This window comes from Macaca fascicularis, chromosome 3 (genome assembly GCF_037993035.2).
Source record: "Macaca fascicularis isolate 582-1 chromosome 3, T2T-MFA8v1.1".
Taxonomy (NCBI): Eukaryota; Metazoa; Chordata; class Mammalia; order Primates; family Cercopithecidae; genus Macaca; species Macaca fascicularis.
The window spans coordinates 2,940,974-2,968,565 of record NC_088377.1 but is presented as its reverse complement, the minus strand read 5'-3'; the positions used below and the strand labels follow the sequence as shown (position 1 = coordinate 2,968,565).

The following is a 27,592-nucleotide window of genomic DNA, read 5'->3' as shown; positions in this document are numbered from 1 at the left end:
GTTCAAGCCATTCTCCTGCCTCAGCCTCCCGAGTAGCTGGGACTACAGACATGCATGCGCCTCATTTTTGTACTTTAGTAGAGACCGTGTTTCACCATGTTGGCCAGGCTAGTCTGGAACTGCCGACCTCAGGTCATCCACCCTCCTCAGTCTCTCAGGCGTGAGCCACCGCACCGGCCAGCATTCGGGACTTTATTCATAATTCCTTACCCGGTAGCTCACAAGAACGAAGACATTTGGGTGTGCAGGGCTCTGGGATGTTGTGGACGCTGCTGTGCCAGGCTGGGCCTCCGTGCGGAGAGCGCCCTGCAGCGTGTCTGCGGGGTGTGGGCGGGGCCCGGAGAAGGCCCCGCCTCGGGAGGGGTTGGGCCGCTTGCGTTCAAACTCCGCTTCGGAGCCGGGCGAGGGCGAGGAGGCTCCTCCGGCCTCCTGGGGCGCTGCGGCCTGTGGTGCGCGGCCCCGCCCCGGAAGCGCGCGCTGTGGGCGGTGCGCGCCGTCTCTTCCCGGAAGTGCGTGCTGTGGGCGGGGCCGCGCGGACCCCGGGAAGAGTCTCTGTGGGCGGCAGGCAGTCGGCTTGAGCTGCGGTGCACGTGGGGCGGCAGTGATGAAGTTCGCCTACCGGGTGAGCGCGGGCGGCGGGCGGTCTGTTCGATCGGCGCGGCTGTTCCGGTGGACGGCGCCTGAGGTGGCGCCGGGAGGGCTGGGGCGCGTGGTCTGCTTTCGCGGCGTCTGGCCGCGCGGCGGTCTGCGCGCCCATGGCCTCGGGGACGCCCTGCTGTGGTGGGGCTCCTGGGAGAGCTGGGACGGAGGCGCCGACGGCTCCTCGGGGGGACCAGGGACATTTGTCGGGGTCCCGGGGTATTTTTAACCTGAGTATGGCCCCGCCCAAAAGCTGGAGTTGGTGCCGTCGGGGAGGGCAGAGCACCCTCGGGAGGGATGAGGAGGTGGGACGGGGCGGGGGCGCGGGCAGGAGGGGTGAGAACAGGAGGGACCCCGGGCCCGGGGCTGCTCGCTGACGAGCAAGCGTCCAGGTGAGCGGAAGGGCAGGGAACCCATGTGTGAGCTCTGTTTCCCGAGGCCGGAGAATTCCTGAGGAATTCCTGAGTCGGACACCCTCAGTCTTGAGAGCCGGGGAAGACTTGTCCCAGACGTGAAGTGCAGGAGGCGGGTGGGACAGGTAATAAGAGGGGACCGCGGAGCCAGCCTGGGGGTCTCTGAGGCGTTTGCTACAGCTGGCTGGTTATGGGGACGTCCGTGTTTCCCACAGTAGCCCTGACCGTTGGGCCTCCAGGGTTGCGCGGGCCGCCTGCTGCTGAGCCCACCGTGTACTACACTTGTCCTGTCCGAAACTGAGCATGGTACTGGTCCCTCAGAGTGCTGCTCCTGTGTCCCCTGTGGTGGTGGAGGCACCGCTGTGTGCCCAGCACCAAACCAGAAGACATATCCACGGCCTCACAGGCCAGGACTTCTTCCGCTCCATATTCTTATTGCAAAGTGGCAAAAAATGTCCCTTGAAGCCTGCCTGGCCGCTTAAAGTCATTCTGCTGATCAGGCTCCTCCCTGAGGTCCTGAGGGCGCTGCCCACCCACGGCTTCGGAGTCTGACTGGTGCCTTCCCATTTAGATTCCAGCTCAGGTGACACTTCCAGGTGACTCTCCGTGACCACCCTCTAAAGTAGCCCTTCCTCCCACACTTCTCATCCCCGTCCTGCTAGGGATAGAGCATAAATGTGCGTGTCTGTGCACATGGCAGTCTCCAGTGAACGCTCGTTCTCTTGAATTAGTAAATAAGTAAGTAGTGTGCTGGCTTGCAACACTTCTGGATGCCCTGAGCTCTAAGCACTTTCAGGGCGCTGTTCCATTGTTGCAGCTTTTTTCTTGGTGGAATGAGGGCTCCATGCCCCTCTTCACCTGGCAGGCGCCTCCTGTCTTGGGAGGCTTCCTCAGAGCTCCCCGGGGGCATCTTACTCATCTCTGTGGGAGCTTGCCCCCCCCCCCAGCTCCTCTGGTCTCCTGAGGATCAGGCTCCCTTCTTCCTTTCTTACCCAGGAAATGTGAACGGGCCCCCAAGGTGAGGTCCTCTATGCCATCTCTCTGCCCAGATTCCTCACTTAGTACTTTTCTAGGAGTCAACTGTTTTCTTTGTGCTAAGACAAGTTTGTTTGTTTTTTCAGTTTTCAAATTTGCTGGGTACGGTGTACCGGCGTGGGAACCTAAATTTTACCTGCGATGGAAATTCAGTTATCAGTCCCGTGGGCAATAGAGTCACTGTATTTGACCTTAAAAAGTAAGTATGTGAAAGTGCTATTGATAATGGTGATACTGATTACTATTATCACTATTTTTTAAGTAGTAGACGAAAGCTGACAGTGTCTTCTGTGCCTTCTTTTTAATGGCACACCCGTTAATTAAGGGAGCCCAGGACAGGACTACAGGACGGGTTAGGGTCAGCAGATCAGTTGTGGAAATTGGCAGCCAGATCCAGTTCTTCATTCTAGTGCCTTAGCCAGGCCCCGTATGTCGCTTGGCTCCATTACCTGGGAAGGGACCCTGTCTCTGCGCTGTAAAGGGTGGGTGGGGAAAAGGTGTAGCTCAGGGTTAGCCCTTCCCCCATCAGGGAAGGCCCCTGAGGGCCGAGAGGCCAGGGCTGCTGGGGGAGTTGAAGGTGCCTTGGACTCCTGCTCGGGAGCCCTGCTGCCACTGAGCCTCACCAGTCGGACGGGCAGGCCCAAAGCTTCCAGCTCTGCAGCCGGAGATCAGTTCCTGTGTGCTGTTGCACTTTGCTTCATGGCTCTGTGTGAACGCTGTGAAGGTGTGTCGAAATGCTGCTTGGAGCAAGTCGGTCGGTGCCGTTTTTCCAGGAGCGGGGGCTCACTGCATGTCTCTGTGTCACATTTTGGTAATTTTTGCAATATTTCAGAGTTTATTATACCTGTGAGGGTGTTCTGTGATCATCTTTGTTATTACTATCGTAATTGTTCTGGGGTGCCGTGATCTGTGCCCATGTAAGACGGCGAGCTTAATCGGTAAGCGCTGTGTGTGCTGTGACTGCTCCACCGACCGGCTGTTCCCACCCCCCGTTTCTCTTCCTCTACTTGGGTCTCCCTATTCCCTGACACAAACGATATTGAAATTAGGCCATTTAATAATGGCCTACAGTGGCCACTGCGTGTTCATGTGAAAGGAAGAGTCACACAACTCTCACCTGAAATCAGAAGCTGGAAGTGACTCGGCTTAGTGAGGAAGGCGTGTGTGTCAAAACCTGAAATAGGCCGAAAGCCAGGTCTCTGCCACCAAACAGGCAAGTTGTGAATGCAAAGAAAAAGATTTTGAAAGAAATTAAAAGTGCTACTCCAGTGAACATATGAGTTACAAGAAAGCAAAACAGCCTTATTTCAGATACGGATAAAAGTTTGAGTGATCCAGATAGAAGATCAAACCAGCCACAACATCCCCTTAAGCAAGTCAAAGCCTAATGCACAGCAAGGCCTTACCTCTAGTCTGTTCCGTGAGGGCTGAGGTGAGGAAGCTGCAGGAAAAAGGTTGGAACTAGCAGAGGTTGGTTCATGAAGTTTAAGGAAAGAAGCCATCTCCACAACACAGAAGTGCAAAGTGAAGCAGCAAGTGCTGATGGAGAAGCTGCAGCACGTTATCCAGAAGATCCAGCTGAGGTCGTTGATGAAGCTGACTACACTAAACTGCAAAGTTTCAGTGAAGACAAACCATCCTTCTATTGGAAAAAGATGGCCAGGCGCAGTGGCCCACGCCTGTAATCCCAACACTTTGGGAAGCTGAGGTAGGCAGATCACTTGAGGCCAGGAGCTTGAGACCAGCCTGGCCAATATAGTGAAACCCCGTCTCTACTAAAAGTACAAAAATTAGCTAGGCATGGTGGCACAGTCCTGTAAATCCGAGCTACTCAGGAGGCTGAGGTTCAAGAATTGCTGGAACCCGGGAAGCAGAGCTGAGATGGTGCCAGTACACTCCAGCCTGGGCAACGGAGCAAGACTCTATCAAAAAATAAATAAATTTTTTAAAAAAGAAAAAGATGCCATCGGGGACTTACATAGCTAGAGAGGAGAAGTCAATGTCTGGCTTCAAGCAACAGGCTGACTCTCTTATTAGGGGCTAATGCAGCTGGGGCCATTAAGTTGAAGCCAGTGCTAATTCACTGTTGGGAAAATCCTAATGTCCTTCACAGTGATGCTCAAGCTACTCTGCCTGTGCTTTATAAGTGGAACAGCAAAGCCTGGATGACAGCACATCTGTTTACAGCATGGTTTACTGAATCTTTCTAGCCCATTGTTGAACCCACTAAGGTTCCTTTCAAAATATTCCTGCTGATGGACAACGTACCTGGTCACCCCTGAGCTCCAATGGAGACGCTGTCTTCGTGCCTGCTACCACCGCATCTCTTCTTCAGCCTACAGGAGTGACTTTAACTTTCAAGTCTTACCATTTAAGAAATATATTTTGTAAGGCTGTAGCTGCCATAGATAGTGATTCCTATAACGGATGTGGGAAAAGCCAATAAAAAGCCTTCTGGAAAGGAATCGCCATTCTCGATGTCATTCAATGAGGGCGAAGTGTCGACATTAACAGGAGTTTGAAAGAAGTTGAGTCCAAGCCTCATGGATGACTGAGGGGTTCGAGACTTTGGTGGAAGAAGTTACTGCAGATGCGGTAAAAATAGCAAGAAGATTAGAAACGGAAGCAGAGCCTGAAGATGGGACTGAATTGCCACAGTGTCACAATAGATATTGAATGGATGAGGAGCTGCTTCTTATGGATGAGCAAAGCAAGTGGTTTCTTTATTTTTTTTCTTTTTGAGGAAGTCTCACTCTTGTCCCCTAGGCTGGAGTGCGATGGCGCGACCTTGGCTCACTGTAACCTCCACCTCCCAGGTTCAAGCGATGCTCCTGCCTCAGACTTCCCCTCACCAAAACAGCTGGGATTATGGGCGCTTGCCACCATGCCCGGCTAATTTTTGTATTTTTAGTAGAGATGGGGTTTCACCATTGTTGGCCAGGCTGGTCTAGAACTCCTGACCTCAGGCGATCCACCCTCCTTGGCCTCCCAAAGTGCCGAGATTACAGCCGTGAGCCACCACACCCGGCCAGCAAGTGGTTTCTTGAGATGGAATCTACTCCTGGTGAGGATGCTGTAAAGACTGTTGAAATGACAACAAAGGATTTAGAATATGACATCGACTTGGTTGATAAAATGCTGGGAGCATTTGTGAGGATTGACTCCAGTTTTGAAAGAAGGTCTGTTGTGGGTAAAATGCTGTAAAACAGCATCATGTGCTACAGAAACATCTTGTGAAAGGAAGAGTCCATCAGTACGGCACACTTCATCGTCGTCTTGTTTTAGGAATTGGCAATGGCCACCCCATTTTCGGCAGCCACCACCGTGCCTGGTCAGCAGCCATCCACATCGAGGCCGGCCGTCTACCAGCAAAAAGATGAAGACTCACTGAAGGCTCAGATGATCATTAGCATTTTTTAGCAGTAAAGTGTTTTTAAATTAAGGGATGCACGTTGTTGCTTTAGACAGAATGCTAACACTGACAGATTACAGCACACATGAGTAGACTGCAGCGCACACCAATAGACTAAAGTACACACTTAGACGACAGTACACACGAACAGACTACAACGCACACGAATAGAGCACAGCGCACACTCACAGACGACAGCACACACTAGTAGAGTGCGCCGTACTGTTTACGGTATGGTGTAAACACAGCTCGGCTATGTATGGGGAAGCCAGAATGTGTGTGCCTCGCTCGATTGCAGTATAAGCTTTATCTGCAGCATCTCCGAGGAGTTCCTGTACCCACTTATTTTCCATTTTTCCAGCAACAGTGTTACATGGGTGCGCTGTCATGGCAGTTAATTCCTGTTGGGCATGTAGCTTGCTTCTGGTATTCTGATGTCACACTGAGGCGGAATAATCCTCTCATCGTACCATCCTGGAAACAGAATTGATGTATCCAAAGCCCATTTTTAAGGCTTTTAATGCATTTCACCAGAGTTCCTCCAGGGACAATGTCATTTCTTTTCCTTTTTTTTTTTTTTTTTTTTGAGACAGAGTCTTGCTCTGTCGCCTAGGCTGGAGTGCAGTGGTGCAGTCCCGGCTCACTGCAAACTCCGCCTCCCAGGTTCGAGCGATTCTCCTGCCTCAGCCCCCTGAGTAGCTGGTATTACAGGCACCCGCCACCACACCTAGCTAATTTTTTGGGGTTTTTTTTTTTTTTTTTTTTTTGGAGATGGAGTCTCTCTCTGTCGCCCAGGCTGGAGTGCAGTGGCGTAACCTCGGCTCACTGCAAGCTCTGCCTCCCGGGTTTACACCATTCTCCTGCCTCAGCCTCCCGAGTAGCTGGGACTCGAGGCGCCCGCCACCACGCCTGGCTAATTTTTTGTATTTTTAGTAGAGATGGGGTTTCACCGTGTTGGCCAGGATGGTCTTGATCTCCTGACCTCATGATCTGCCCGCCTTGGCCTCCCAAAGTGCTGGGATTACAGGCATGAGCCACCACGCTCGGCTGATTTTTTTGTTTTTTCAGTAGAGACAGGGTTTCACCATGTTGGCCATGCTGGTCCCAAAGCACTGGGATTCTAGGCGTGAGCCAATGCGCCTGGCCGACAGTGTCTTTTCTTTTTGAGGAGTGGGGGGTATCCACAGATGAGCTCTGGCACGCAGGATGCAGTGAGATGGGAGGTGCTGCTTGGGGAGAGTGGGCCGCTGGTCCTGGGCCAGGCTTGGCCTGTCTCCCTCGTGGGACTTGAGGATCAACAGCACACCGTGGTTTTTGTCTTTATCAGCAACAAATCTGACACGCTGCCCCTGGCCACTCGGTACAACGTCAAGTGCGTGGGGCTGTCCCCGGATGGCCGCCTGGCTATCATCGTCGATGAAGGTATTCGCCCTTGATGTGGGCGGGGACTGAGGGGCCAGTGAGGAGGACTCAGGGCTGTGTGGGTCTGAAATGATCCAGTCCCCAGTGGCTTCCGTGTCGGGGCCTGGTGGGGGTCAGGGATGAGGGTGTCATGAGTGAGGCCGTGTCCCTGCCGCAGGCTGTGTCTGTGGCATCACCTGTGGCAGTGCAGGGCCTCATGGCCTTGGGCATTCTTAGTCCTGATGCCTCACAGTGGACATGAGAAAGACCTTTCGGTTTTTCCTGTGCTGTGTATCTGGGGTGGCCCTGGGGTAGCTGCACGGTGGTCACCTCTGGCGTCCTGCAGGGGGCGATGCGCTGCTGGTCAGCCTGGTCTGCAGGTCTGTGCTGCACCACTTCCACTTCAAGGGCTCTGTGCACAGCGTGTCCTTCTCCCCCAATGGCAGGTAAGGGGGGCGGCTGGGGGCAGGAGGGGGTGGGAGAGGGTCAGCTGTGTGTGCCAGTGGTGAGGCCCACTGCCCAGCTCTTTTCCCTGGGCCCCGGGTTGTGATGTTGGGCACACGGCGCAATCTCTGTCATCAGTGACCCCCTTTTCTGGAGCAGAAGACTTGGTGCAGCCAGGCTGCCCTCCCTCCAGGGCTATTTCTTCCCTGAATTCCACTTCCGCTGCTCCTGGGCCTCCATCCTGCAGGAGGCGGGACTCTGGAAGGCACAGGTGGGCAGAGACTGAGACTCCACAGGGGTCTTAGGGCCATTGCTGGTCTTGAATATCAACTGTGTCCGCATTCCTTCCATAGGAAGTTTGTTGTCACGAAGGGTAACATTGCCCAGATGTATCATGCGCCTGGGAAGAAGCGGGAGTTCAACGCCTTCGTTCTGGACAAAACCTATTTTGGGCCCTACGATGAGACCACCTGCATCGACTGGACGGATGACTCCAGGTGCGGCCTCGGAGGTGTTGGGGGAGCGAGGCCTGAGAGAGGCCCTTTGGATGGGTCCCCCTGCTTGGGCCCTGCAGCTTCATTCTGCAGTGGCATCTTGGCCTCTTTGGGGGCTGGGCTCTGCCTGCACCACCGGGACTGGCTGGGTGACTGGTCGAGTCTTCGTGGCTCTGAAGTACGTGCTGTGGCCGAGCCTCCTGCCCCTGCACCGCCCTTTCACCTGTTTGTCCCGGAAACAGGGAATGCTGCGGTTGGCTCGGGCAGCGTCTGGGAGGCGTGAGGAAGGCACACAGGGCAGGGGCTGTGCCGGGGTGTCTTCCTGTGCCTGGAGGCTTCACGGCTCACTCTGAGACCACGTGGGGCTGCAGCGGTCTCCGTGAGGCCCTCTGGAGCGTGCACCGGGCTGCTTTGTGGTGGCCACGCCCTGAGGAGGTGCCATCTCCCTCTTTTCCAGGTGCTTTGTGGTTGGGAGCAAAGACATGTCCACCTGGGTGTTTGGAGCTGAGCGCTGGGACAACCTCATCTACTATGCACTGGGGGGACATAAGGATGCCATCGTGGCCTGCTTCTTTGAATCCAACAGCCTGGACGTACGTCCCTTTGCCAAGTTCCCTAGCCTGACGGTGGTCAAAAGCGGCTAGTTCAGGGAGACCCCAGGCTGCAGGTGGCCTCTTCCTTCGATTCCTCCAGGCTATTCCCATGTGGCCTGGGGGCATCTAGGGACCAGCGGCAGCTGTTGCAGCCCATTGAAAATTGTTCTCAGAGTTCAGAGGGGCCTTCGGTGCCGCTGATCCCTGGATCTGAGCTGGAGGGAGGTGTCAGGTTGTGGCAACTGGGCCAGTGTGGCTGGGGCTGGGGTGAGCCTGTGCTTTCGCTTGCAGCTGTACTCACTCAGCCAGGACGGAGTGCTGTGCATGTGGCAGTGTGACACGCCCCCCGAGGGCCTGCGGCTGAAGCCCCCTGCGGGCTGGAAAGCAGACCTGTTGCAGCGGGAGGAGGAAGAGGAGGAGGAGGAAGACCAGGAGGGGGACAGAGAGACCACCATCCGGGGAAAAGCCACTCCGGCCGAGGAGGAGAAGACAGGAAAAGTGAAGTACTCACGGCTGGCCAAGTAGGTCTCCAAGGGTGTGGTGTGCTGCAGTGGGCTGCGGTGGGGCACTCCTGTGGGAATCTGTTGCCCTCATAGGGATCTGGATGTGGGGTCCTCAGGGCTGAGGAGTGGGAGGTACAGAGAGCAGGCCCACATCTCAGGGCCCTGGTTTGAGCACCCTCGAGTGCTTGGGTGTTGACCCTGCCCCTTAGTCAGGGTCCCTGCTTCAGCTGTCTGAGCTGCCTGTGTGCCCAGGGCAGGGCAGAGGGCAGTGGGTGGGGTACATGGGGGCAGGGAGGTGTGTGGGCCCTCTGTGATGGGAATAGCAGCACCTTGGGCCCCAAGGGGGTTGGGAGTTGTCTGTGGCCCCACCAGCTCCTGCGGACTTCGGTGTGGGCGATAGTCCCTTGGCCTCATGCAGGGAGACACTGGGAGAGCATTTGGCAAGGCTGGAGGGAGAGGCCAGGCTGTAAGTGGGTGCAGTGGGTGGTCTGAGTCCTGCTTCGGGGCCTGCTGGTGGGTGGTGCTTGGTGCTTTTTCGGGCACTGAGCTGGGCTGTGCAGCCCCACATCTGAACTCAGTCCCCCAGACGAGAGGAGACTGAGCGTGGCCCCGCAGCCTTCCCGTGGGACGGCCTTAGCTATGCCCGGAGCCCTGGCAGAGATGCTGCCCTGATTCGGGGTGTCCTGCATCTGGGCTGTGGGGGAGGCTGGTTGGGATCCCATGAAGGCAGAGTTGCCCGCAGCTATGGTGTGTCTGTCACCCGGGTGTCCCAGCCTGGGCCCCTCCTTGCTGCAGTTACTTAGCACCTGCTGTGTGCAGGGCTCTGAACTTGGCACTGAGACACACTCCTTGCCCTTGTGAGGCCTCCTCTCCGCCGGGGAGGAGAGGTGCAGTGATGAGGTGGCTGCGTGCAGAGGTGGGCGGCAGTTGGGGTCCCTGGGCGGGGAAGGCTCCCACACGAGGCCCTGCCTGTGGAGGGAGCCAGGCGGCCAGAGCAGGCTGCGTTTGGAGTGTGTTGGGGTCCGATGGGTAGGTGGGAGTTGTGGCCATGAGAGTCCTGGGTCTGAGGAGCGGGGAGGGCCGGCTGGACTCCAGTGGGAGGAGGGTGCTTTGCCAAGGGCAGCAGAGTTGGAGGGCAGCCAGAACAGGTCCAAGTGGGTCAGTGTCCACGGGTGGGTCAGTGCCTGCAGGGACTTGGGGGTGTTGTGCTGGAGTCAAGACTTGAGCGGGGACTGGAGGAAGAGGAAGGGACAGTGGGCCCCCCAACACCGCCCTGAGGAAGGGAGGTTCCAGGCAGCTCCAGGAAGACAGTGTGCGTGCTGGGCAGGGACTGCGGGCTGTCAGCGCAAAGGATGAGAAGACAGGGCCTCCTGCATTGGCAGCCAGTGGTCCCTGTCACTTGTTCAGGAGGGACGGGAGCCAGAACGAAGAGGGAAGGACCAGGGCTGAGCTACACTGTGACTCGGGGAGGTTTTGAGGGCGGAGGCGCCATCAGGGTCACCTTCGTCTGTTGATGGGGACCGAGGGTTCCTTAGAGGAGGAAGCAGCAGGGGGTGATGGGATTCGGGTGTGCCCAGTGGCCATGCCGCACCTCCCACACCTCCTCTGCCTCCCGTGGGCACTGCTGCCTCTGGATGCACCGCCAGCTCTGCCCCAGGCCAGCTGGCAACAGTGGAGACGCTGTATGAGGTTCCCTTGGGGTCCCGAGCTTGGGATGGAGGCAGGCACCTTCAGGGCCTGGGGTGGAGAGGGCGAGGGCAGGTCTGGGACCTCCTGCCTGGATCTGTGGCCTGTGTCCTGGAGCCCAGAGCGAGCTGGGGTGGCAACTTGGCTCTGCACCCCTCCTCACAACTCTTCTCTCTCGTCAATTCAGGTACTTCTTCAATAAAGAAGGAGATTTTAACAACCTGACAGCTGCAGCATTTCACAAGAAGTCTCACCTCTTGGTCACTGGCTTTGCTTCTGGAATCTTCCATCTTCATGAGCTGCCAGAATTTAACCTCATCCACTCCCTGAGGTAAGCCTTTGCTCACGGTAGGGTGTGGTTTTCATGCACTCACTGGCCCTGAATCTGAGGGCCCAGCCAAGCCTGCCCTTAGAGGTGGGGGCTGCAGAGCCACTTGGAGTGCCAGCTCAGGCCACAGGATGCCAGCCTGAAACCTGCCCGGCCGCTGGGCTGGTCGGTGCGACAGTGTTGCCACCCCACCCCGGCAGTCAGCAGCATTGGTCTCGGGTCAGTCATGGCCTTTGGAGTTTTTGCGTCTGCTTTTCTTCGTCTGTGAGACACAGAAAACAAAAATACTATGCTCATAAAATTGTGAAGTTGCAAGTTTTTGAACCCTGGCCACCTCTCTGGGCCTTCTCTGATTCTTTTCTTTGAGATAGAGTCTTGCTCTGTCACCCAGGCTGGAGTGCAGTGGTGCGAACTCGGTTCACTGCAACCTCCGCCTCCCGGGCTCAAATGATCCTCCCATTTCAGCCTCCTGAGGAGGTGGGACCACAGGTGTGCGCCACCACACCCGGTTAGTTTTTACATTTTTTGTAGAGATGGGGTCTTGCTGGGTTTTCCCAGGCGGGTCTTGAACTCGTGGGTTCAAGCAGTCCTTGCCTCTGCCTCCCGACGTGCTGGAATGACAGGCATGAGCCTCTGCACCCAGCCCTCTGATACTTGAACTGAAGTGAATTGTTGGAATCTGGTGAGTGGGTGGGGTAAGCTCGACACACAGGGATAGAGTCTGGTGTGTGGGGCTGCCCTGAGTGGGCACTGGGGTTTCAGCCCAGGCAGGCTGGCCTCCCACTTACAGGCCCATTCTCTGCAGCATCTCAGATCAGAGCATCGCCTCAGTGGCCATCAATAGCTCGGGGGACTGGATTGCTTTTGGCTGTTCAGGTTTGTCCCCAGCCCGGGTGGTAGAGATGGACTCCCCATTAGGGACTGCTGCTGCCCAGCTACAGGCCTGCTCAACAGCCGCCCACTGGGGGTGCCCTGCCCTCCCCAGCCGCCTTTCCTAAGGGGCCCTCCCCTCCCCCAGCTATCTGCCATGGGGTGCCCTCCCCTCCCTCAGCCACCTTTCCAAAGGAGCCCTCCCCTCCCCCAGCTGCGTTTCAGGGAGTGCCCTCTTCTCCTCCAGCTGCCTCCCGGGGGTGCCCTCCCTGCCTTGGTCCTCATCAAACATCTCTCTGTCTTAAGCCCTCTTGCTCAAGGGTGTGGGCGTCATAGCCCTGTCTCAGTTGTGACATGCAGCCACTGAGTTGCACAGGTGGGGCCTATCACTGGCTGGTAGAGCTGCAGCATCGGGCAGTGGTCCCAGTCTATTCTTGGGGGTCTGTGCGTTTCGCCCCCTGCCTGGCAGCTTTCTCAGGCCTGTGCCAAGTGGGAAGGTGGGCCGAGCCAGTCTGACCTGGGATGGGCCTGAGCCGGGTACCCCAGCTTCCCCCATGAATACAGGCCTGGGCCAGCTGCTGGTGTGGGAGTGGCAGAGTGAGTCCTACGTGCTCAAGCAGCAGGGCCACTTCAACAGCATGGTGACCCTGGCCTACTCGCCCGATGGACAGTACATCGTGACCGGTGGGGATGACGGCAAGGTAGGCTCCTGTCCCCGTCCTGTTGGCCTCTGTGCCTGGGGGTTCTGAGGATGCAGTGGTCTGTGGGGCTGTGCCCCTGTGGCTGGGCCCCGACTGTGGGGTTGGAATTGACAGGTTCACCTAGGCTCATCAGCTCACTAGGCGTTTAAAAACATGCAAAAATGTGAATGGAGACGGTTGGGTGTCTTTCTCTCCCCTTTCTGACTTGGTCTCCTGCACGGTGGTAGCTGCATGGCCAAGAGTGGGTCTGTGGTGCCAGCAGCTAGCATCCAGCCAGCATCCAAGGGGCTCCAGTACGTGGCCGAGGGTGGGTCCATGGTACCGGCAGCTGGCATCTGGCCAGCATCCACAGGGTTCTGGTGTGTGCAGTGCCACCGAGGGCCATCTGGGCCTTAAATGGGCTCCTCCTGGAGGTGACAGGAAGAGACTGGGGTAGATGGCTCACTCACCACCCACTCAGCACAGCCTTGGGCCTGTGGGGGAGGCTGGGTGAGCCAGGGCAGCTGGGGGCACAGGGGCAAGGCTCTCAGGATACGGCGTCACATGCAGGGGTCTGAGAGATGGGGTATGAGTCGCAGGCAGGGGTCTCAGGGATGGGGTGTCAGTCATGTGTGGGGGCCTCAGATGGGGTGTCAGTCATGTGTGGGGGTCTCAGGGATGGGGTATCAGTCATGTGCGGGGGCCTCAGATGGGGTGTCAGTCATGTGCGGGGGTCTCAGGGATGGGGTGTCAGTCATGTGGGGGGGTCTCAGGGATGGGGTATCAGTCATGTGCGGGGGTCTCAGGGATGGGGTGTCAGTCATGTGCGGGGGTCTCAGGGATGGGGTATCAGTCATGTGCGGGGGTCTCAGGGATGGGGTGTCAGTCATGTGCGGGGGTCTCAGGGATGGGGTGTCAGTCATGTGCGGGGGTCTCAGGGATGGGGTGTCAGTCATGTGTGGGGGTCTCAGGGATGGGGTGTCAGTCATGTGTGGGGGTCTCAGGGATGGGGTGTCAGTCATGTGTGGGGGTCTCAGGGATGGGGTATCAGTCATGTGCGGGGGTCTCAGGGATGGGGTATCAGTCATGTGCGGGGGTCTCAGGGATGGGGTGTCAGTCATGTGCGGGGGTCTCAGGAATGGGGTGTCAGTCATGTGGGGGGGTCTCAGGGATGGGGTGTCAGTCATGTGGGGGGGTCTCAGGGATGGGGTGTCAGTCATGTGGGGGGGTCTCAGGGATGGGGTGTCAGTCATGTGCGGGGGCCTCAGATGGGGTGTCAGTCATGTGCGGGGGTCTCAGGGATGGGGTATCAGTCATGTGCGGGGGCCTCAGATGGGGTATCAGTCATGTGTGGGGGCCTCAGATGGGGTGTCAGTCATGTGCGGGGGTCTCAGGGATGGGGTGTCAGTCATGTGCGGGGGTCTCAGGGATGGGGTATCAGTCGTGTGGGGGCCTCAGATGGGGTGTCAGTCATGTGGGGGGGTCTCAGGGATGGGGTATCAGTCATGTGTGGGGGCCTCAGATGGGGTGTCAGTCATGTGCGGGGGTCTCAGGGATGGGGTGTCAGTCATGTGTGGGGGTCTCAGGGATGGGGTGTCAGTCATGTGCGGGGGCCTCAGATGGGGTGTCAGTCATGTGCAGGGGCCTCGGATGGGGTGTCAGTCATGTGCGGGGGCCTCAGATGGGGTGTCAGTCATGTGCAGGGGCCTCGGATGGGGTGTCAGTCATGTGCGGGGGTCTCAGGGATGGGGTGTCAGTCACAGCTGGGGATCTCAGGGATGGGGTATTACTCACGGGTAGGATCTCAGGGATGGGCAGTACAGGGGCGAGCGTCTTAGATGGGGTGGCATGGGGACAGGGATCCTGGCCGAAGCTGTGGCACACAGGGCTGTGGTCTGCCCCTGCCCCTCCTGTCCTGCCGCAGGTCAAGGTGTGGAACACCCTCAGCGGCTTCTGCTTCGTCACTTTCACGGAGCACTCCAGTGGGGTGACCGGTGTGACCTTTACTGCCACCGGCTACGTTGTGGTGACCTCGTCCATGGACGGGACTGTGCGAGCCTTTGACCTTCACAGGTGATGTCGTTGCTCCGGGTTGGCTCGGGGCGGGCTTCCCCGCGCAGAGGTGAAGGTGGAGGGCGAGGCTGCAGGGCAGCTGCTGGGGCAGGGGACCCGGCATGTGACGCTGACCTTGCCTCTTCTCTGCAGGTACCGAAACTTCCGCACCTTCACCTCTCCACGCCCCACCCAGTTCTCCTGCGTGGCGGTGGATGCGAGCGGCGAGATCGTCTCTGCAGGGGCGCAGGACTCATTTGAGATTTTCGTGTGGTCCATGCAGACAGGCAGGCTCCTTGACGTAAGCACCCTGAGGGGCCGGGCTGGGGCCTGGGAGGGGCCTCCTGTCTCCTGGGAGACGAGCTCAGGGAGCTGAGGTTACACTCCGAGGGCCATGCCCCGGCCCAGACCTGCCCAGAGAGCCGCCTCAGCCCCCAGCTCCACTTTTCCGCCTCCTTGCTCTACGGTAGGTTTTGTCCGGACATGAAGGGCCCATCAGTGGTCTGTGTTTTAACCCAATGAAGTCCATCCTGGCCAGTGCCTCCTGGGACAAGACGGTGCGCCTGTGGGACATGTTTGACAGCTGGAGGACCAAGGAGACACTGGCCCTGACCTCTGATGGTGAGCACGAGGCAGCAAGCAGGAGCAGTGGCCTGGGGACCAGCGGCATGCTCTCACACCCGCTGCCTTGTTCCTGGTTGTGGGTTTGGTGTGAACCTTCTGGTGGGAAGCAGGGGGTGGTTCTTAACCCAGACCTGCTGGTGTGGCAGCCCTTGAGGTTGGCAGTACCTAGGAGACAGCAGATTGGCGGGTAGGGCCAGCGTGGCTTCCACGAGTCCTCGTGGTGCTCCCGCTCCCTGGGCGCCAGGCAGGAGAGAACAGCTCCCCGAGTGTGACGGGCTGCTGCCACAGCTGCTTCCTGATTTTCTGAGTTGCTTTGGAGCTCTGCCAGGGTTGTGTCACTGCGAGAAGGACACAGGGACCATGGGGGGGCCCGGACGCTGGATGGGGCCAGTCCTGGGATCTGCAGACTGGGAGAAGAATGAGGGGCCGTAGGTGGGCCTAGAAGCCAGATGTGACCGCCCAGGGATCTGCATACTGGCCTCAGGCCACTGCCTGTCTTTCTGACGAGGCTGTACTAGAGGCCCCCATGGTCTCCTGTGTTCATATGGTCTGTTGCTGTCAACGCCTCAGCAGCGGCGTTGAAAGACCACATGGCTCACAAAGACCCAGCCCATCCATGTTCGGGTGTGGACAGAGTCTGCCATCCCAGGAGCCTGGCTCTCCCTGCTTCCGGCTGCCTCACCCCACCCCCCGGCCTGGCACTGGCCAGGCTTTTGGTGTCACATGTGGCTTCTTTGCAGAGGCTCTGTATTCTAGTCTGTCCAGCCACACTCAGTAACCACCATCACTCCCCCGTCAGCCTCGCCTCCCCAGCGCCCCGTCCATCAGCCTTCGTGGGTCCTGCAGCCCCAGCTGGACCGCCTGGTGCTCTTCACTGGTGCTGAGCTGTTCCCTCACCCACCTGGGTTGGAGCTTCTCCTGGGAGGAGATTCTTGTGTACCAGACCCAACAGGCGCTGGTCTCTTAGGGGTGCCAGGGAATGGCCTGGTCTCCAGCCGAGGGTGGTTGATGGCCTGCCTGCGGGAGACCGGGGTCTTCGTTGGGCCTTACTTTACATCTCTGTTTAGCTCTGGCTGTGACTTTTCGCCCTGATGGTGCGGAGCTGGCTGTGGCTACGCTGAACTCACAGATCACCTTCTGGGACCCCGAGAACGCGGTGCAGACGGGCTCCATTGAGGGCAGGCATGACCTCAAGACCGGCAGGAAGGAGCTGGACAAGATCACAGCCAAGCACGCGGCCAAGGGGAAGTGAGTGTCGGCGTCGGGCCTCCTGATTTGAGACCCCAGCCAGCCACCAGGCTCCTGCAGCTTCTCCATTTTTGTCCTTGTCCTTCGTTCCTGAGACGGCTGAGTCCCTGTGGATGGAGGCAGGTGGTCCTGAGCCCTCTGGGGAGAGGCCATGTCCTCCTTAACCCCTGGGCTCGCTCAGCCTCCAGCACAGGAGGACGTCTGGATTTGCTGAACATAAACTTGTTCAGCTGAGAGCCTACATCCACTTCCAAACCTTGATCCTGAATTACAACATCGTTCTCGTGTGCAGAGGGGAGAGTAGCTGGGTGCCTGAGCTCAGGCCGGAGACCCAGCACTTTGGGAGACGGAGGCAGGTAGATTGCTTGAGCCCAGGAGTTTGAGACCAGCCTGGGCTACATGGCAAAACGCCATCTCTACAAAAAATACAAAAATTAGCCAGGTGTGGTGGCACATGTCTGTGGTCCTAGCTAGTCGGGAAGCTGAGGCAGGAGGATTGCTTGAACGCGGGAGGTCAAGGCTGTAGTGAGGATGGTGTCATGCCATTGCACTGCAGCCTGGGTGCTAGAGCAAGACCCTGTCTCAAAAACAAAACAAACGAAAGCACCCCCCTAAAAGTAAAAATGCAGGTCCTCAGTCACCTCACCTGGCTGGAGAGTGCTACATGGATGGTGAAGACGTGGTGTCCCCTTGTCTCGAGGAGTCGGGCCAGCACAGCACTGACCGAATTGCCTGCTTGGGGTCCTGGCTGGGCTGTGAGGCTCACCTGGGTGGTGGTCAGGCTTAGGAGAAGGGGGAGGATCTGTGGGGTGCACCCGGGGTGGGTGTAGCCTTGGGGCCTGGACCTGTGTCGCAGGGGCTGGGAAGCCTGTTCAGCAGAGGGTCTTCCTCCAGAAAGAAGTAGCAACCCTATCTTGGAAGTGGTACGAACGCCTGTGTGCAGTCCTCGTGGGTTCGGCCTGAGTGTGGAACTGCTGGGTGCTGGTGGTGTTTCCGGCTTGGAGGAGCTACATGGTTGCCGTTCTCATGAGGACGCTGTTGGCTTCTGGCTTCTCCACCTCCTCGCCAGCACTTGTTGCTTTATTTTTGTTTTTAACGAGAGCTGTTCTGGTGGATGTGAATTCGTATCTCGTCGCAGTTCTGATTGTAGTTTCTCTAATGACATTCAGCATTTTTCACCTGTGGCTTGGCCATTTGTAAGTCTTGTTTGGAGGAATATCTGTTCAGGTCTCTTGCCTGTTTTTGAATTGAGTTGTTTGGTTTTTTGTTTGTTGATTTTAGGGGTTTCTGTGATGTCTGATGTGCAGATACTTGTTCTGCTTTGAGAACTGTGTTTCTACCGTTTTGGTGGCACTCTTAGTTCTGATGACGCACAGTTTGCTCATTTTTTCTGTTGTTCTTTGTTCTCTACTGTCATAGCTAAGGGGCCTTGCCCACCCCTAGGTGCCTGCTGAGCGAGGCGGTAAGGGCTGGTTTCTGGTTTCTGCAGGACTGAGCAGACGTGATTGAGAGTAGGCTGCCCAGGGCGGAGGCCGACTGGCTGCCGTTGTGTGCTGACCTCAGCAGGGAACACCGTTCCTTGAGCCACTTGTTCCTTTTGTGAAAAAGACATTGACTCTTGGGAAACCGAAGCATTTAAGGGTGGTGCTGGCTCAGAGTGGAACCAGGTGACGGTGCCATTGGACATCGTGGGTTTTTAAAGTCTCGCGTGAGTTGAGGCAGCGAGCCTTGGCGCAAGTTGCTGAGGCTGTTTGCTTCCTGAAGCACTGGTGTAGGATCTTCTCTATTTCCTAGGGTTAGTTTTTGTTTTATTTATTTTGATTTTTGATTTTTGAGACAGGGTCTTGCTCTGGAGTGTGATCATGGCTCACTGCAGCCTCCATCTCCTGGGCTCAAGTGATCCTCCCACATCAGCCTCCTGAGTAGCTGGGACTATAGGCATGTGCCACCACACCCAGCTAATTTTATTTTTTGTAGAAACAGGATCTCGCTATATTGCCCAGGCTTGTCTCGAACTCCTGGACTCAAGCAGTCGTCCCAACTCAGCCTCTCAAAGTACTGAAGTGTAACAGGCGGGAGCCACCATGCCGGCCTAAAGTTGGTTTTTAGAAGCCATGTGCTGAGGTTTCTGTGGTGGCCACCCTAAGTCCATGTCTCCTCTCCACCCAGGGCCTTCACCACCCTGTGCTACTCTGCAGACGGCCAGAGCATCCTGGCGGGAGGCATGTCCAAGTTTGTGTGCATCTACCACGTCCGCGAGCAGATTCTCATGAAGAGGTTCGAGATCTCTTGCAACCTGTCTCTGGACGCCATGGAGGTGAGCTGGCAGCACAGGGCTGGATGGACGTTGCTTCCAATGCAGGTGGAATGCGTCGGGCTCCTGCCTTCTGCACTCCTGGCTCCTCGGGGCCTTGGGCACAGTCGTGACGCTTGTCCTATATCTCTGCACAGGCCCCTCACCTGCCCCAGCAGAGCCCTGCCGTGGAGCCCAGTGCCTCCCTCAGCTGTGTGTGGAGCCGTGGTCCCCAACCCTTTTGGCATTTGGGACCAGTTCTGTGGAAGGCAGTTTTTCCACAGACAGGGTTGGGTGGATTGGTTTTGGGATGAAACTGTTTCACCTCAGATCAAGGTCATAGGCATTAGATCTCAGAAGGAGGGCACAACCTAGATCCCTCACATGCGTGGTTCACAGTAGGGTTTGCGCTCCAATGAGATTCTGATGCTGCCGCTGATCTGTTGGAGGTGGAGCTCGGGTGGTAACGTGAGCGGTGGGGAACAGCTGTAACTTCAGAGGAAGCTTCACCCACCTGCCAACCACTCACCTCCTGCTGTGCAGCCCCTTTCCTAACAGGCCATGGGCTGGAACCAGGGGTTGGGGACCCCTGTTGTGGATGACCCTGCCGGGGCCGGTTGCTGTGAGGCTGGGACTGTGGGGGGCAGTGCCCAGCACACACTGGCTCGGGAGACACGGACACCTGTCAGGGAAGGAGTGAATGAAGAGGGTGCTGGCAGGCCCTGCCCGCTGGCTTCCTGCCTGGGATCCCGCGTAGAGGGCTCTGCCCTCACTGTCCCCGCTGGTGCCTGCCCTCCCCCCTCAGCACAGCCCTCGGCCCAGGTCCCATTCACATGCTGGCTCCCGCAGGACCTCAGGATGTGAGGGAGCCCTGGAAGCCTCTAAGCAGGGGTGTGGCTGCTGGGTTCACCTGCCAACGCCCCATCGGGGCAGAAGCCCACTGCCCCCCTAAGTGTTTCTGGGGGAGAGTGTCCTTGGCATTTTCATGAGGGAGCAGACGGCCACCCTCGCTGTGAGCCCCAGCCCTTGTGGTGGCAGCAATGTTGGCATGTAGACCTCGGTCCATCCCCCTCCACAGCCTCCACGCCCACCCTGTCTGCAGCTAGCTCTGCAGGAAGGTCCCTGGGACGCTGCAGGGCTCTCTCCCCGTCCTCCTGCTAGACGGGGCTGAGGCCGGTCTGGTGTTGGGGTCAAAGAGCAAGGGAGGGAGAGGAGGGCCAGGCGGCCGGGCCGTCAGAAGCAAGGCGTCCACTGCTTTTCTGTTCTAGGAATTTTTGAACCGAAGAAAAATGACAGAGTTTGGCAACCTGGCACTAATTGATCAGGACGCTGGGCAGGAGGATGGAGTCGCGATACCACTGCCAGGCGTCAGGAAAGGTAAGCAGAGGTTCCTCCCGCATCTGCCCGGCACACATGCCTGGGTGACTGCGCACTCGTGCCCCTGGTTGGGGCTGCAGTGTGTGAGAAATAACGGTCACCTCATGGTGACGTTTGCTGGACATTGAGGGTGTCGAAGGCCCAGTGGGTTGGTGTTGGTGCCGTCGGCCCCTGTGGCAGGAGAAGCTGCCCACGTGTTGCTGCACGTGGCCTCCCTGCCCTGGCAGGACCCATGCATTTGCTCTTGGGACTGGGTGCCCCGTCTGCTACACAGCACACGGAGCATTCTGGCGTGAGGCCGTGTGTGCCACACACAGAGCCAGGTGCTCTAGAAGACCTTGGACTGCCTGAGTCCCAGGTGGACCATCCTGATGGGACACTCACCAGCCACAAACCCTGAGTGCTTCCATATGCAGGCCCAGGGTACCATGTTGAGCACAGCAGACCCACTCCTGGGCTGGGCCGGGCCCTTTTCTGGGTGGGCCAGCTTTTCCGGGAGCAGGGGCTGGGCCATCTGTTTGGCAGCTCACCTGGAACAGCCTCTGCGGCCCCAGCACAGGCCCACCTGCCGCAGCTGCAGCCAGGGAAGGGCTGCTTATGGCTCTGCTTTGTGCAGGGCCCAGTGAGCAGAGGCTGCTCCTCTTGATGGGTTTCCCACGGCACCCCCAGCCAGCCAGGGGCCACAGGATGACCTGTGTCGTGGGGAGAGCAACCTGGATGTGCTGCTCAGTGACTGCTTTTGGTTCTTTTTCCCCAGGTGACATGAGTTCTCGGCACTTCAAACCTGAGATCAGGGTGACCTCACTCCGCTTCTCTCCCACTGGTGAGCACCGAGCCATGGGCTGTGGGTGCCGGTGGGCACTGGGGCATCTGGCCGGGGCGAGGCTGGCCACCATGGTGCTGCCTGCAGGCTCTGGTGTGTGTCCTATGCCCCTGGGTAAGAACATGGCCCTGCAAACCCTGCAGGCCACAAGATGGCTGCTGCCCCTGAAGATAGACAGCTATGATGGCTCCAACCTCAGATGCCTTGAGCTTTGAAACATGGCAGGCCTGGCATGCCCTTGCTCTAGCAGCTCCCCGAGTGCCCTGGACGTGCTGCCTGGCTGGGGTGGCTCTGCCGTCATGGAAAGCCCGTCTCTTCCACACTGCCCCCATCCTCTCACGGTGGGGAGGAGGGTCTGTGCCACAGGCCTGTGGAGCCTGGCGGTACACGTGGTCTCCACACAGAGGAGCCAGGAGCAAGGTTATTGGCAAGCGTGCTCCAGCCTAGACTGAGTGTCAGAGCCAGGGGTAGAGAGGCCTACGTGAGCCAGGGGTCTGTGCCCTGGGGCCCAAGGGCCAAATCTGGCTGGCCACCAGCTTTGGTCATTGATGTTTTACTTGGACATTTTACTGGGCGTTTTCTTCGTTGGCGGATCCTGTCTGGCTATCTCGAGTGCACCATGCAGCACTGAGTAGGTGCAGCAGAGACCACAGGGCCTGCGGAGCGGAAGACGCCTGAGCTTGACAGAAGACTTAGCTGGCCCCCGGTGTCGGGAGAGGAGGGCGCGTGCGTGTACATATTTGTTATATGTGCATCAAGTCCCTGGGAGAGTAACTTCTGGGATGATCCATTTAGTCCTTCCCAGGGGAGTTGGGGGGTGGGGGCTAAAGGCAGACATCCCGGTTCCTGTTGACTTTTGTACTTTGTCCCAGGAGAATGTACTTAATACTCTTTCTTTTAAAAAAAAGTTGGGAGGAATGAACTTAAATTTTTAAGAAAGCACTGTGTAATTTCCCAGGGCGCTGCTGGGCAGCCACCACCACGGAGGGACTCCTCATCTACTCCCTGGACACCCGTGTGCTTTTTGACCCATTTGAGCTGGACACCAGCGTCACCCCTGGGAGGGTGCGCGAGGCACTGCGCCAGGAGGACTTCACCAGGGCCATCCTCATGGCCCTCCGGCTCAACGAGAGCAAACTGGTGCAGGAGGCTCTGGAGGCGGTGCCCAGGGGCGAGAGTGAGTCAGGGCTTTGATGTCAGGCACCAGGGGTCGTCCTCTTTTGCCCTGGTTTGAGTTGTTGGCAGAATAAGCATGTTTTTTTCTCCTTTTGCAGTTGAAGTGGTCACCTCCTCCCTTCCTGAACTGTATGTGGAGAAAGTGCTGGAGTTTTTAGCTTCCTCCTTTGAAGTGTCTCGCCACCTGGAATTCTACCTCGTCTGGACTCACAAACTGCTCATGTTGCATGGACAGAAGCTGAAGTCCAGGTAGAGGGTCTCCCCTGCAGTTCCTCTGTGGCTCAGGTCACTGGACCAGCTTGTCCTGCTGGATAAAAGGGAACCTTGACATGCAAATGCAGCATGAAGTGAGCCCACTGTACCCACAGCATGGGTGAGCTCCGCATGCTTAGGGAGTCTCCCTTTCAGAGCCGGGACGCTGCTGCCTGTCATTCAGTTCCTCCAGAAGAGCATCCAGCGGCACCTGGACGACCTGTCGAAACTGTACGTGCGGGTGCAGGGCCTGGGGGTGGGCAGGGGTGCACGGTCCCCTGCTGGTTCACGCTGGTGGAGTGCTCCTTATGTCATCTGATTTGAGGACAAAAGGAACCAGTGCTGGAGGCTTGTCTTCTCACTGGCGGGTGAACTGCACCTGCCCGGCCACCCTGCTTGGGAAATGGCCTGGCACTGAATGGAAAGCAGCGAGCACTGTGGCAGGCAGACAGGCAGACAGGTGGTATGCTCCAGGTGCGGCCGGAATCCTCCAGGCTCTTGGAGGGATTGCCACATTCGTAGGACCGGGCAGCCTTTCCTGGATTTGCAGGTCACCTGCACAAGCAGTGGGGGTGGTCACAGGACTGTGAGGCTGGGCGGCCTGGAGTCCTGGAGGTATGGCTGCCCTGAGCCATGGCTCCCCTGGAAAAGGGTGCTGCTGCTGCAAGGATTCATCCACGGGCCTAGGACAGGGCCCCGCCCTCCGCCGTGCTCACTCTGCAGGGGTGCCCGCCTCTTCTCCTGTCATTTCTTTGTGGTTTGTGCCTTTTTTGTCCCTAGCAATTCACCCTCCCTAAAGGTCCAGCAGAGCCTGAACTAGGCAGGCCTCAGAGTAGCCATGTGAGGGATAGCTCCCTCTGTTGCCAGTCAGTTGCCAGGTTTCCCAGCTGTATTTCTGAAAGGTCTGTTCTCTGCTGTGTCTGCGAGTTGCTCTGTCCAGGGTTCAGGGGTTGAGGCCTGAGCTTGGGCCTTGTGGGTTCATGTGGTCCTCCCATCTGTGCTTGACGTGTCTCTCAGTCTTTGGAATGTGTCCCAGAGTCTAGGTCGAGCCTTTCCTCCCCTCGTGTTCTGGGTGCCCTACAGAAGGCTGGGATGCGCCCTGATCCACGATTTTGGTGCCAGGCCTTCCCTCGGCTGAGATGTCCTGGACTTTGCACAGAGCTCTCTAGAGGAGGAGGAGGAGGGCTGTCTAGCTCCTTTATTTATTTTTAAAATTCATTCTTTTTTTTTTTTTTTGAGACGGAGTCTCACTCTGTCACCCAGGCTGGAATGCAGTGGCGCAATCTCGGCTCACTGCAAGCTCTGCCTCCTGGGTTCACGCCATTCTCCTGCCTCAGCCTCCTGAGTAGCTGGGACTACAGGCACCCACTACCACGCCCGGCTAATTTTTTTTGTATTTTTAGTAGAGACGGGGTTTCACCGTGGTCTCAATCTCCTGACCTTGTGATCCGCCCGCCTCGGCCTCCCAAAGTGCTAGGATTTCAGGCGTGAGCCACCGCGCCCGGCCTAAAATTCATTCTTTTTTTTTCTTTCTTTTTTTTTTTGAGACAAAGTCTCTCTCCGTTGCCCAGGCTGGAGTGCAGTAGCATGATCTCGGCATATTGCAGCCTCCACCTCCCAGGTTCAAGCAATTCTGCCTCAGCCTCCCACGTAGCTATGATTACAGGCGCGCGCCACCATGCCTACCTAATTTTTGTATTTTTAGTAGAGACGGGGTTTCACCATGTTGACCAGGCTGGTCTTAAACTCCTGACCTCAGGTGATTTACCTGCTTCTGCTTCTCAAACAAAGTGCTGGGATTATAGGTGTGAGCCACCACACCCGGCCAAGCTCCTTTAGGTTTATTCCCTCTTATGGGAGGTTTTAGAGTTCATGTGAGCACATTGTTCCTTGGACCTCGTGTCTAGGTGTTAACTGCCAATCTGTAGGGCTGCCATTGGCTGTCGGCAAGAGTCCTGCATAGAGGATCCTGTGACCTGCAGATGCGGCGGGGCGCTGCCTGCCTTCCTTTCTCATCCATTTACCTTTCAGTTCTCCTTTACAAGGTGCTTTTCTATGTAAAGTGATGGTGGCGTCACTTTTCTCCTTTATTCTGTTAACTCAGGAAATTAACTGATTGAGAGCATGCCCTCCTCCCCTCTCCCTCCAGAACACGCATAGCTCTGCAGAGCGGTCTCTTCCTAAGTGCTTGGTGGAACTTGCTGGTGAAGCTGTCTAGATTGGGCCCAGTGGAAGGGCTGAGCTGCCAGGATGGGCCCAAAGGGATGGGATGTTACAGTTGGGTCCTTGGGTCCTTGAAGGCCTTTGCTGCCCTAGGGCTGGATGGGTCAGAACCAGATTGTTGGGGCAGGGAAAGGAGGAAGCAAACGGCTGCTGGGGTGGAGGGACTGGCATGTCCAGCCCCTGCTGCTTTTCTCAGGGGTCGCAGAGGAGGTGGTTGGGTGCAGGCCAGGCCAGGGCCTGGGTGTTGCTGGCACTGACCCGTCCCTGTGTGTGATTGACAGCTGCAGCTGACCCGTCCCTGTGTGTGATTGACAGCTGCAGCTGACCTGTCCCTGTGTGTGATTGACAGCTGCAGCTGACCCGTCCCTGTGTGTGATTGACAGCTGCAGCTGACTTGTCCCTGTGTGTGATTGACAGCTGCAGCTGACCCGTCCCTGTGTGTGATTGACAGCTGCAGCTGACCTGTCCCTGTGTGTGATTGACAGCTGCAGCTGGAACCGCTATAACATGCAGTACGCACTAGCAGTTTCCAAGCAGCGGGGCACGAAACGCTCCCTAGAGCCGCTGGGAAGTGAGGAGGAGGAAGAAGCATCTGAAGACGACAGCCTGCATCTGCTCGGAGGAGGAGGCAGAGACTCAGAAGAAGGGATGCTGGCCTAGAGCCAGCCGGTTGCAGCGTTGGATTGTGCTGGCTAAGACCTGCCAGGGAGATGGGACCCTTGTGCCACCTGGGCCAGCAAAGAGGAGGGTCCAGAGAGCAGCTGAAATTCTGTCGCTGGTGGTAGTGACTTGCTTTTCCTATGCAAACGTGTAGCCCAGCGGGACAGCGAGCCGACGGGTCACGCCAGGGGCCAGCACACACTGGTACCCGGCGCCAGGAGCGGGGCCATGTGAACAGTGATGAACATTGAAAATGCCTCTCAGAGAGGGATTCACATGGACTTTGTGTGAGACTTATTTATATCTTTAATATAAAGGTTTGATAAACAACTTAGGGATAAAAAAGAGGGGGTTTTCTAACGTGAGGATGAAGTCTACACTTCAGATTAAAAAGGGTTATGTTGTATCCTGGTGTCTTGTGGGGGCTCGAGACCTGCCTGCCTGCCTGCCCACCAGGGCTTCTGTCCTGGGGAAGCAGGGTGGTCCTGCCGTCCAGCGGGGGCCCTGCCCTGTGACCTGTATCCTTGGGGTCGGGCATAGAGCCGCTCCCTGACCTCTCGGGGTCACTTTGGAGTCTGGGGCTGGGACTGGCCTGTCTTGGTGAGCTCGCTCAGACCTGCACCCGCTCTCCGTGAGCCACACGGAGGAGGGGACAGCTCCTCCCCTCTGCAGTGCCCTTGGGAACGGTCATCATGAGAGTGGCTTGGGCCTCCATCATGGCAGGGCGTCATCATCCCCACAGCTCAGTAACAGCAGCCTCCAGGGTCAGGACCTGAGGCCGACCCAGTGTGGCGGGCGCTTCACCGACTGCCAGTGCTGTCTGCCAGGCCCAGCCTGTCCCTTGCCAGAGGTGTGGCCCACGAGACCCTGGGTGGTACCTGGCTCCTTGGCTTATCTGGGAAGTGGAGCTGGTATCTGCCTGCCGGCCTTCCGGGGGTGGTGAGGCCACGGGCTAGAGAGCGGAGATGAATATGACAGGCGGTGCCTTGTGGCCCACAGTGCTGTGCTTGGAGGCCTGCAGACCAGAGATCTTTGTAGAAGGGAGGAGCTCAGGCCCTGGTGCCACTGGGTGTTCTGTGGCTATACAATCTCTGTGTGACCTAGACTGGAGAGAATCCTTAGCTATCACCTGCCCAAAGCACAATTTCCAGGTTTCCCCCTCCTCACCTCACCCTTTTCTGTATCACTTGTGCATGGTAATGGACACCTGAGTAGTCGCCCCTGGGACAACTGGAGCTGTGCTCTGCAGTGGGGTCCGTGAGCTCCAGGCCAGGGGCAGCTCCTGCACACTTGGTAGAGACAGGGTTCTGGCTGCCGCACTGACTGAGAGTCTGCATTCCGCGTTTCCTTTCTGGGTGGCCCTTGGAGTTTTTTTGCGCCATCCCACAACCCCATCACTCCCACCAGCTGATGCTCCCTGGCTGGCCGTTCCCCAGGAGCTGAGAAGCCTGAAGAGGGCCAGGCACAGAGGAGCAGGAACGAGGATGGTCAAATGTGCCAAGCTCATCTTTGCTTGTAACTGGTAATGTCCCATGTCTGTTATTCTAGTTCCGCACTATCTTTCAGAGATTGGCAGTAAAGTCCTAGTGATGGACGATGCGACAGTGGGGAAAGTGACAGCTGTGGGCTGGATCATCAGATGTGTCTGCAGAATCCAGTGTGTCCCTGTGAACATCCTCCAGCAGTGACCATTCACATTATTTCAAAAACCTGCATTATTGGGTTGAAAATGGGTAAATTGGGGAGAAAAGGCCAGCACTTATACAGCCATTCCTCTGTGAACCAACCCATGCATAACAAATAGATTTTTTTAATGGAAGAATTCCAGCTAGGATCTGAACAGGTGGGATCTTCACGCTGACCATCCATGCTGTGAACGGAAAGAAACAAAAACTGCCCGGTAGTGGTGGCTCACGCCTGTAATCCCAGCACTTGGGGAGCCCAAGGCGGGCAGATCACCCTAGGTCGGGAGTTCAAGACCAGCCTGACCAACTTGGAGAAACTCCGTCTCTACTAAAAATACAAAATTAGCCTGGCGTGGAGGCGCATGCCTGTAATCTCAGCTACTGGGGAGGCTGAGGCAGGAGAATCGCTTGAATCTGGGATGCAGAGGTTGCGTTGAGCCGAGATCCAACCTGGGCAACAAGAGGGAAACTCTACCTCAAAAAAAAAAAAAAAAAAAAAAGCGGCCACTTGCCCCGAGACTAACCCAGATCAAGCCCCTGGGTGGAACGGCAGTTTCCAGGGTACGACATCCCGGGGTCAGTAAAACCCGAAAGGGTCGCTCCGCGGGAGCGGGAGCCGCGAGGAGACAGGGAAGCGGAGGGGTGGTCCTGACCCCGCGTGGGTCCTGACGCCGAGATTAA

At 57.3% G+C, this 27,592-nt stretch overlaps 1 protein-coding gene across 3 annotated transcripts; it reads left to right on the top strand.

Moving 5' to 3' along the window:
* The first annotated feature begins 505 nt into the window (after positions 1-505).
* On the top strand, positions 506-25,630 carry PWP2 (PWP2 small subunit processome component). Of its 3 annotated transcripts, none has more exons than XR_012431934.1 (21): positions 506-622; positions 2,174-2,286; positions 6,827-6,921; positions 7,247-7,346; positions 7,698-7,841; positions 8,296-8,431; positions 8,723-8,952; positions 10,808-10,951; positions 11,754-11,824; positions 12,383-12,519; positions 14,423-14,571; positions 14,704-14,851; positions 15,021-15,171; positions 16,242-16,422; positions 18,592-18,739; positions 19,984-20,092; positions 20,850-21,641; positions 21,874-22,092; positions 22,190-22,340; positions 22,500-22,574; positions 25,052-25,630. XR_012431934.1 is itself a non-coding variant. In XM_005548567.5 (21 exons), the coding sequence occupies exons 1-21, from the start codon at positions 605-607 to the stop codon at positions 25,224-25,226; spliced, it is 2,760 nt and encodes a 919-aa protein (XP_005548624.2). In that variant the 5' UTR covers positions 506-604; the 3' UTR covers positions 25,227-25,630. The 3 variants fall into 3 exon arrangements, 2 of the variants coding, with proteins under 2 accessions (XP_005548624.2, XP_073890030.1); XM_005548567.5 differs by having other exon boundaries at positions 20,850-20,915; XM_074033929.1 differs by lacking the exon at positions 11,754-11,824 and having other exon boundaries at positions 20,850-20,915.
* The last annotated feature ends 1,962 nt before the right edge of the window (positions 25,631-27,592 follow it).

Coding starts and splice junctions, on each gene's coding strand:
- PWP2 (XM_005548567.5), top strand. Junction 7,842..8,295: donor GACTGGACGGATGACTCCAG/GTGCGGCCTCGG, acceptor CCTCTTTTCCAG/GTGCTTTGTGGTTGGGAGCA. Junction 22,093..22,189: donor GGCGGTGCCCAGGGGCGAGA/GTGAGTCAGGGC, acceptor CTCCTTTTGCAG/TTGAAGTGGTCACCTCCTCC.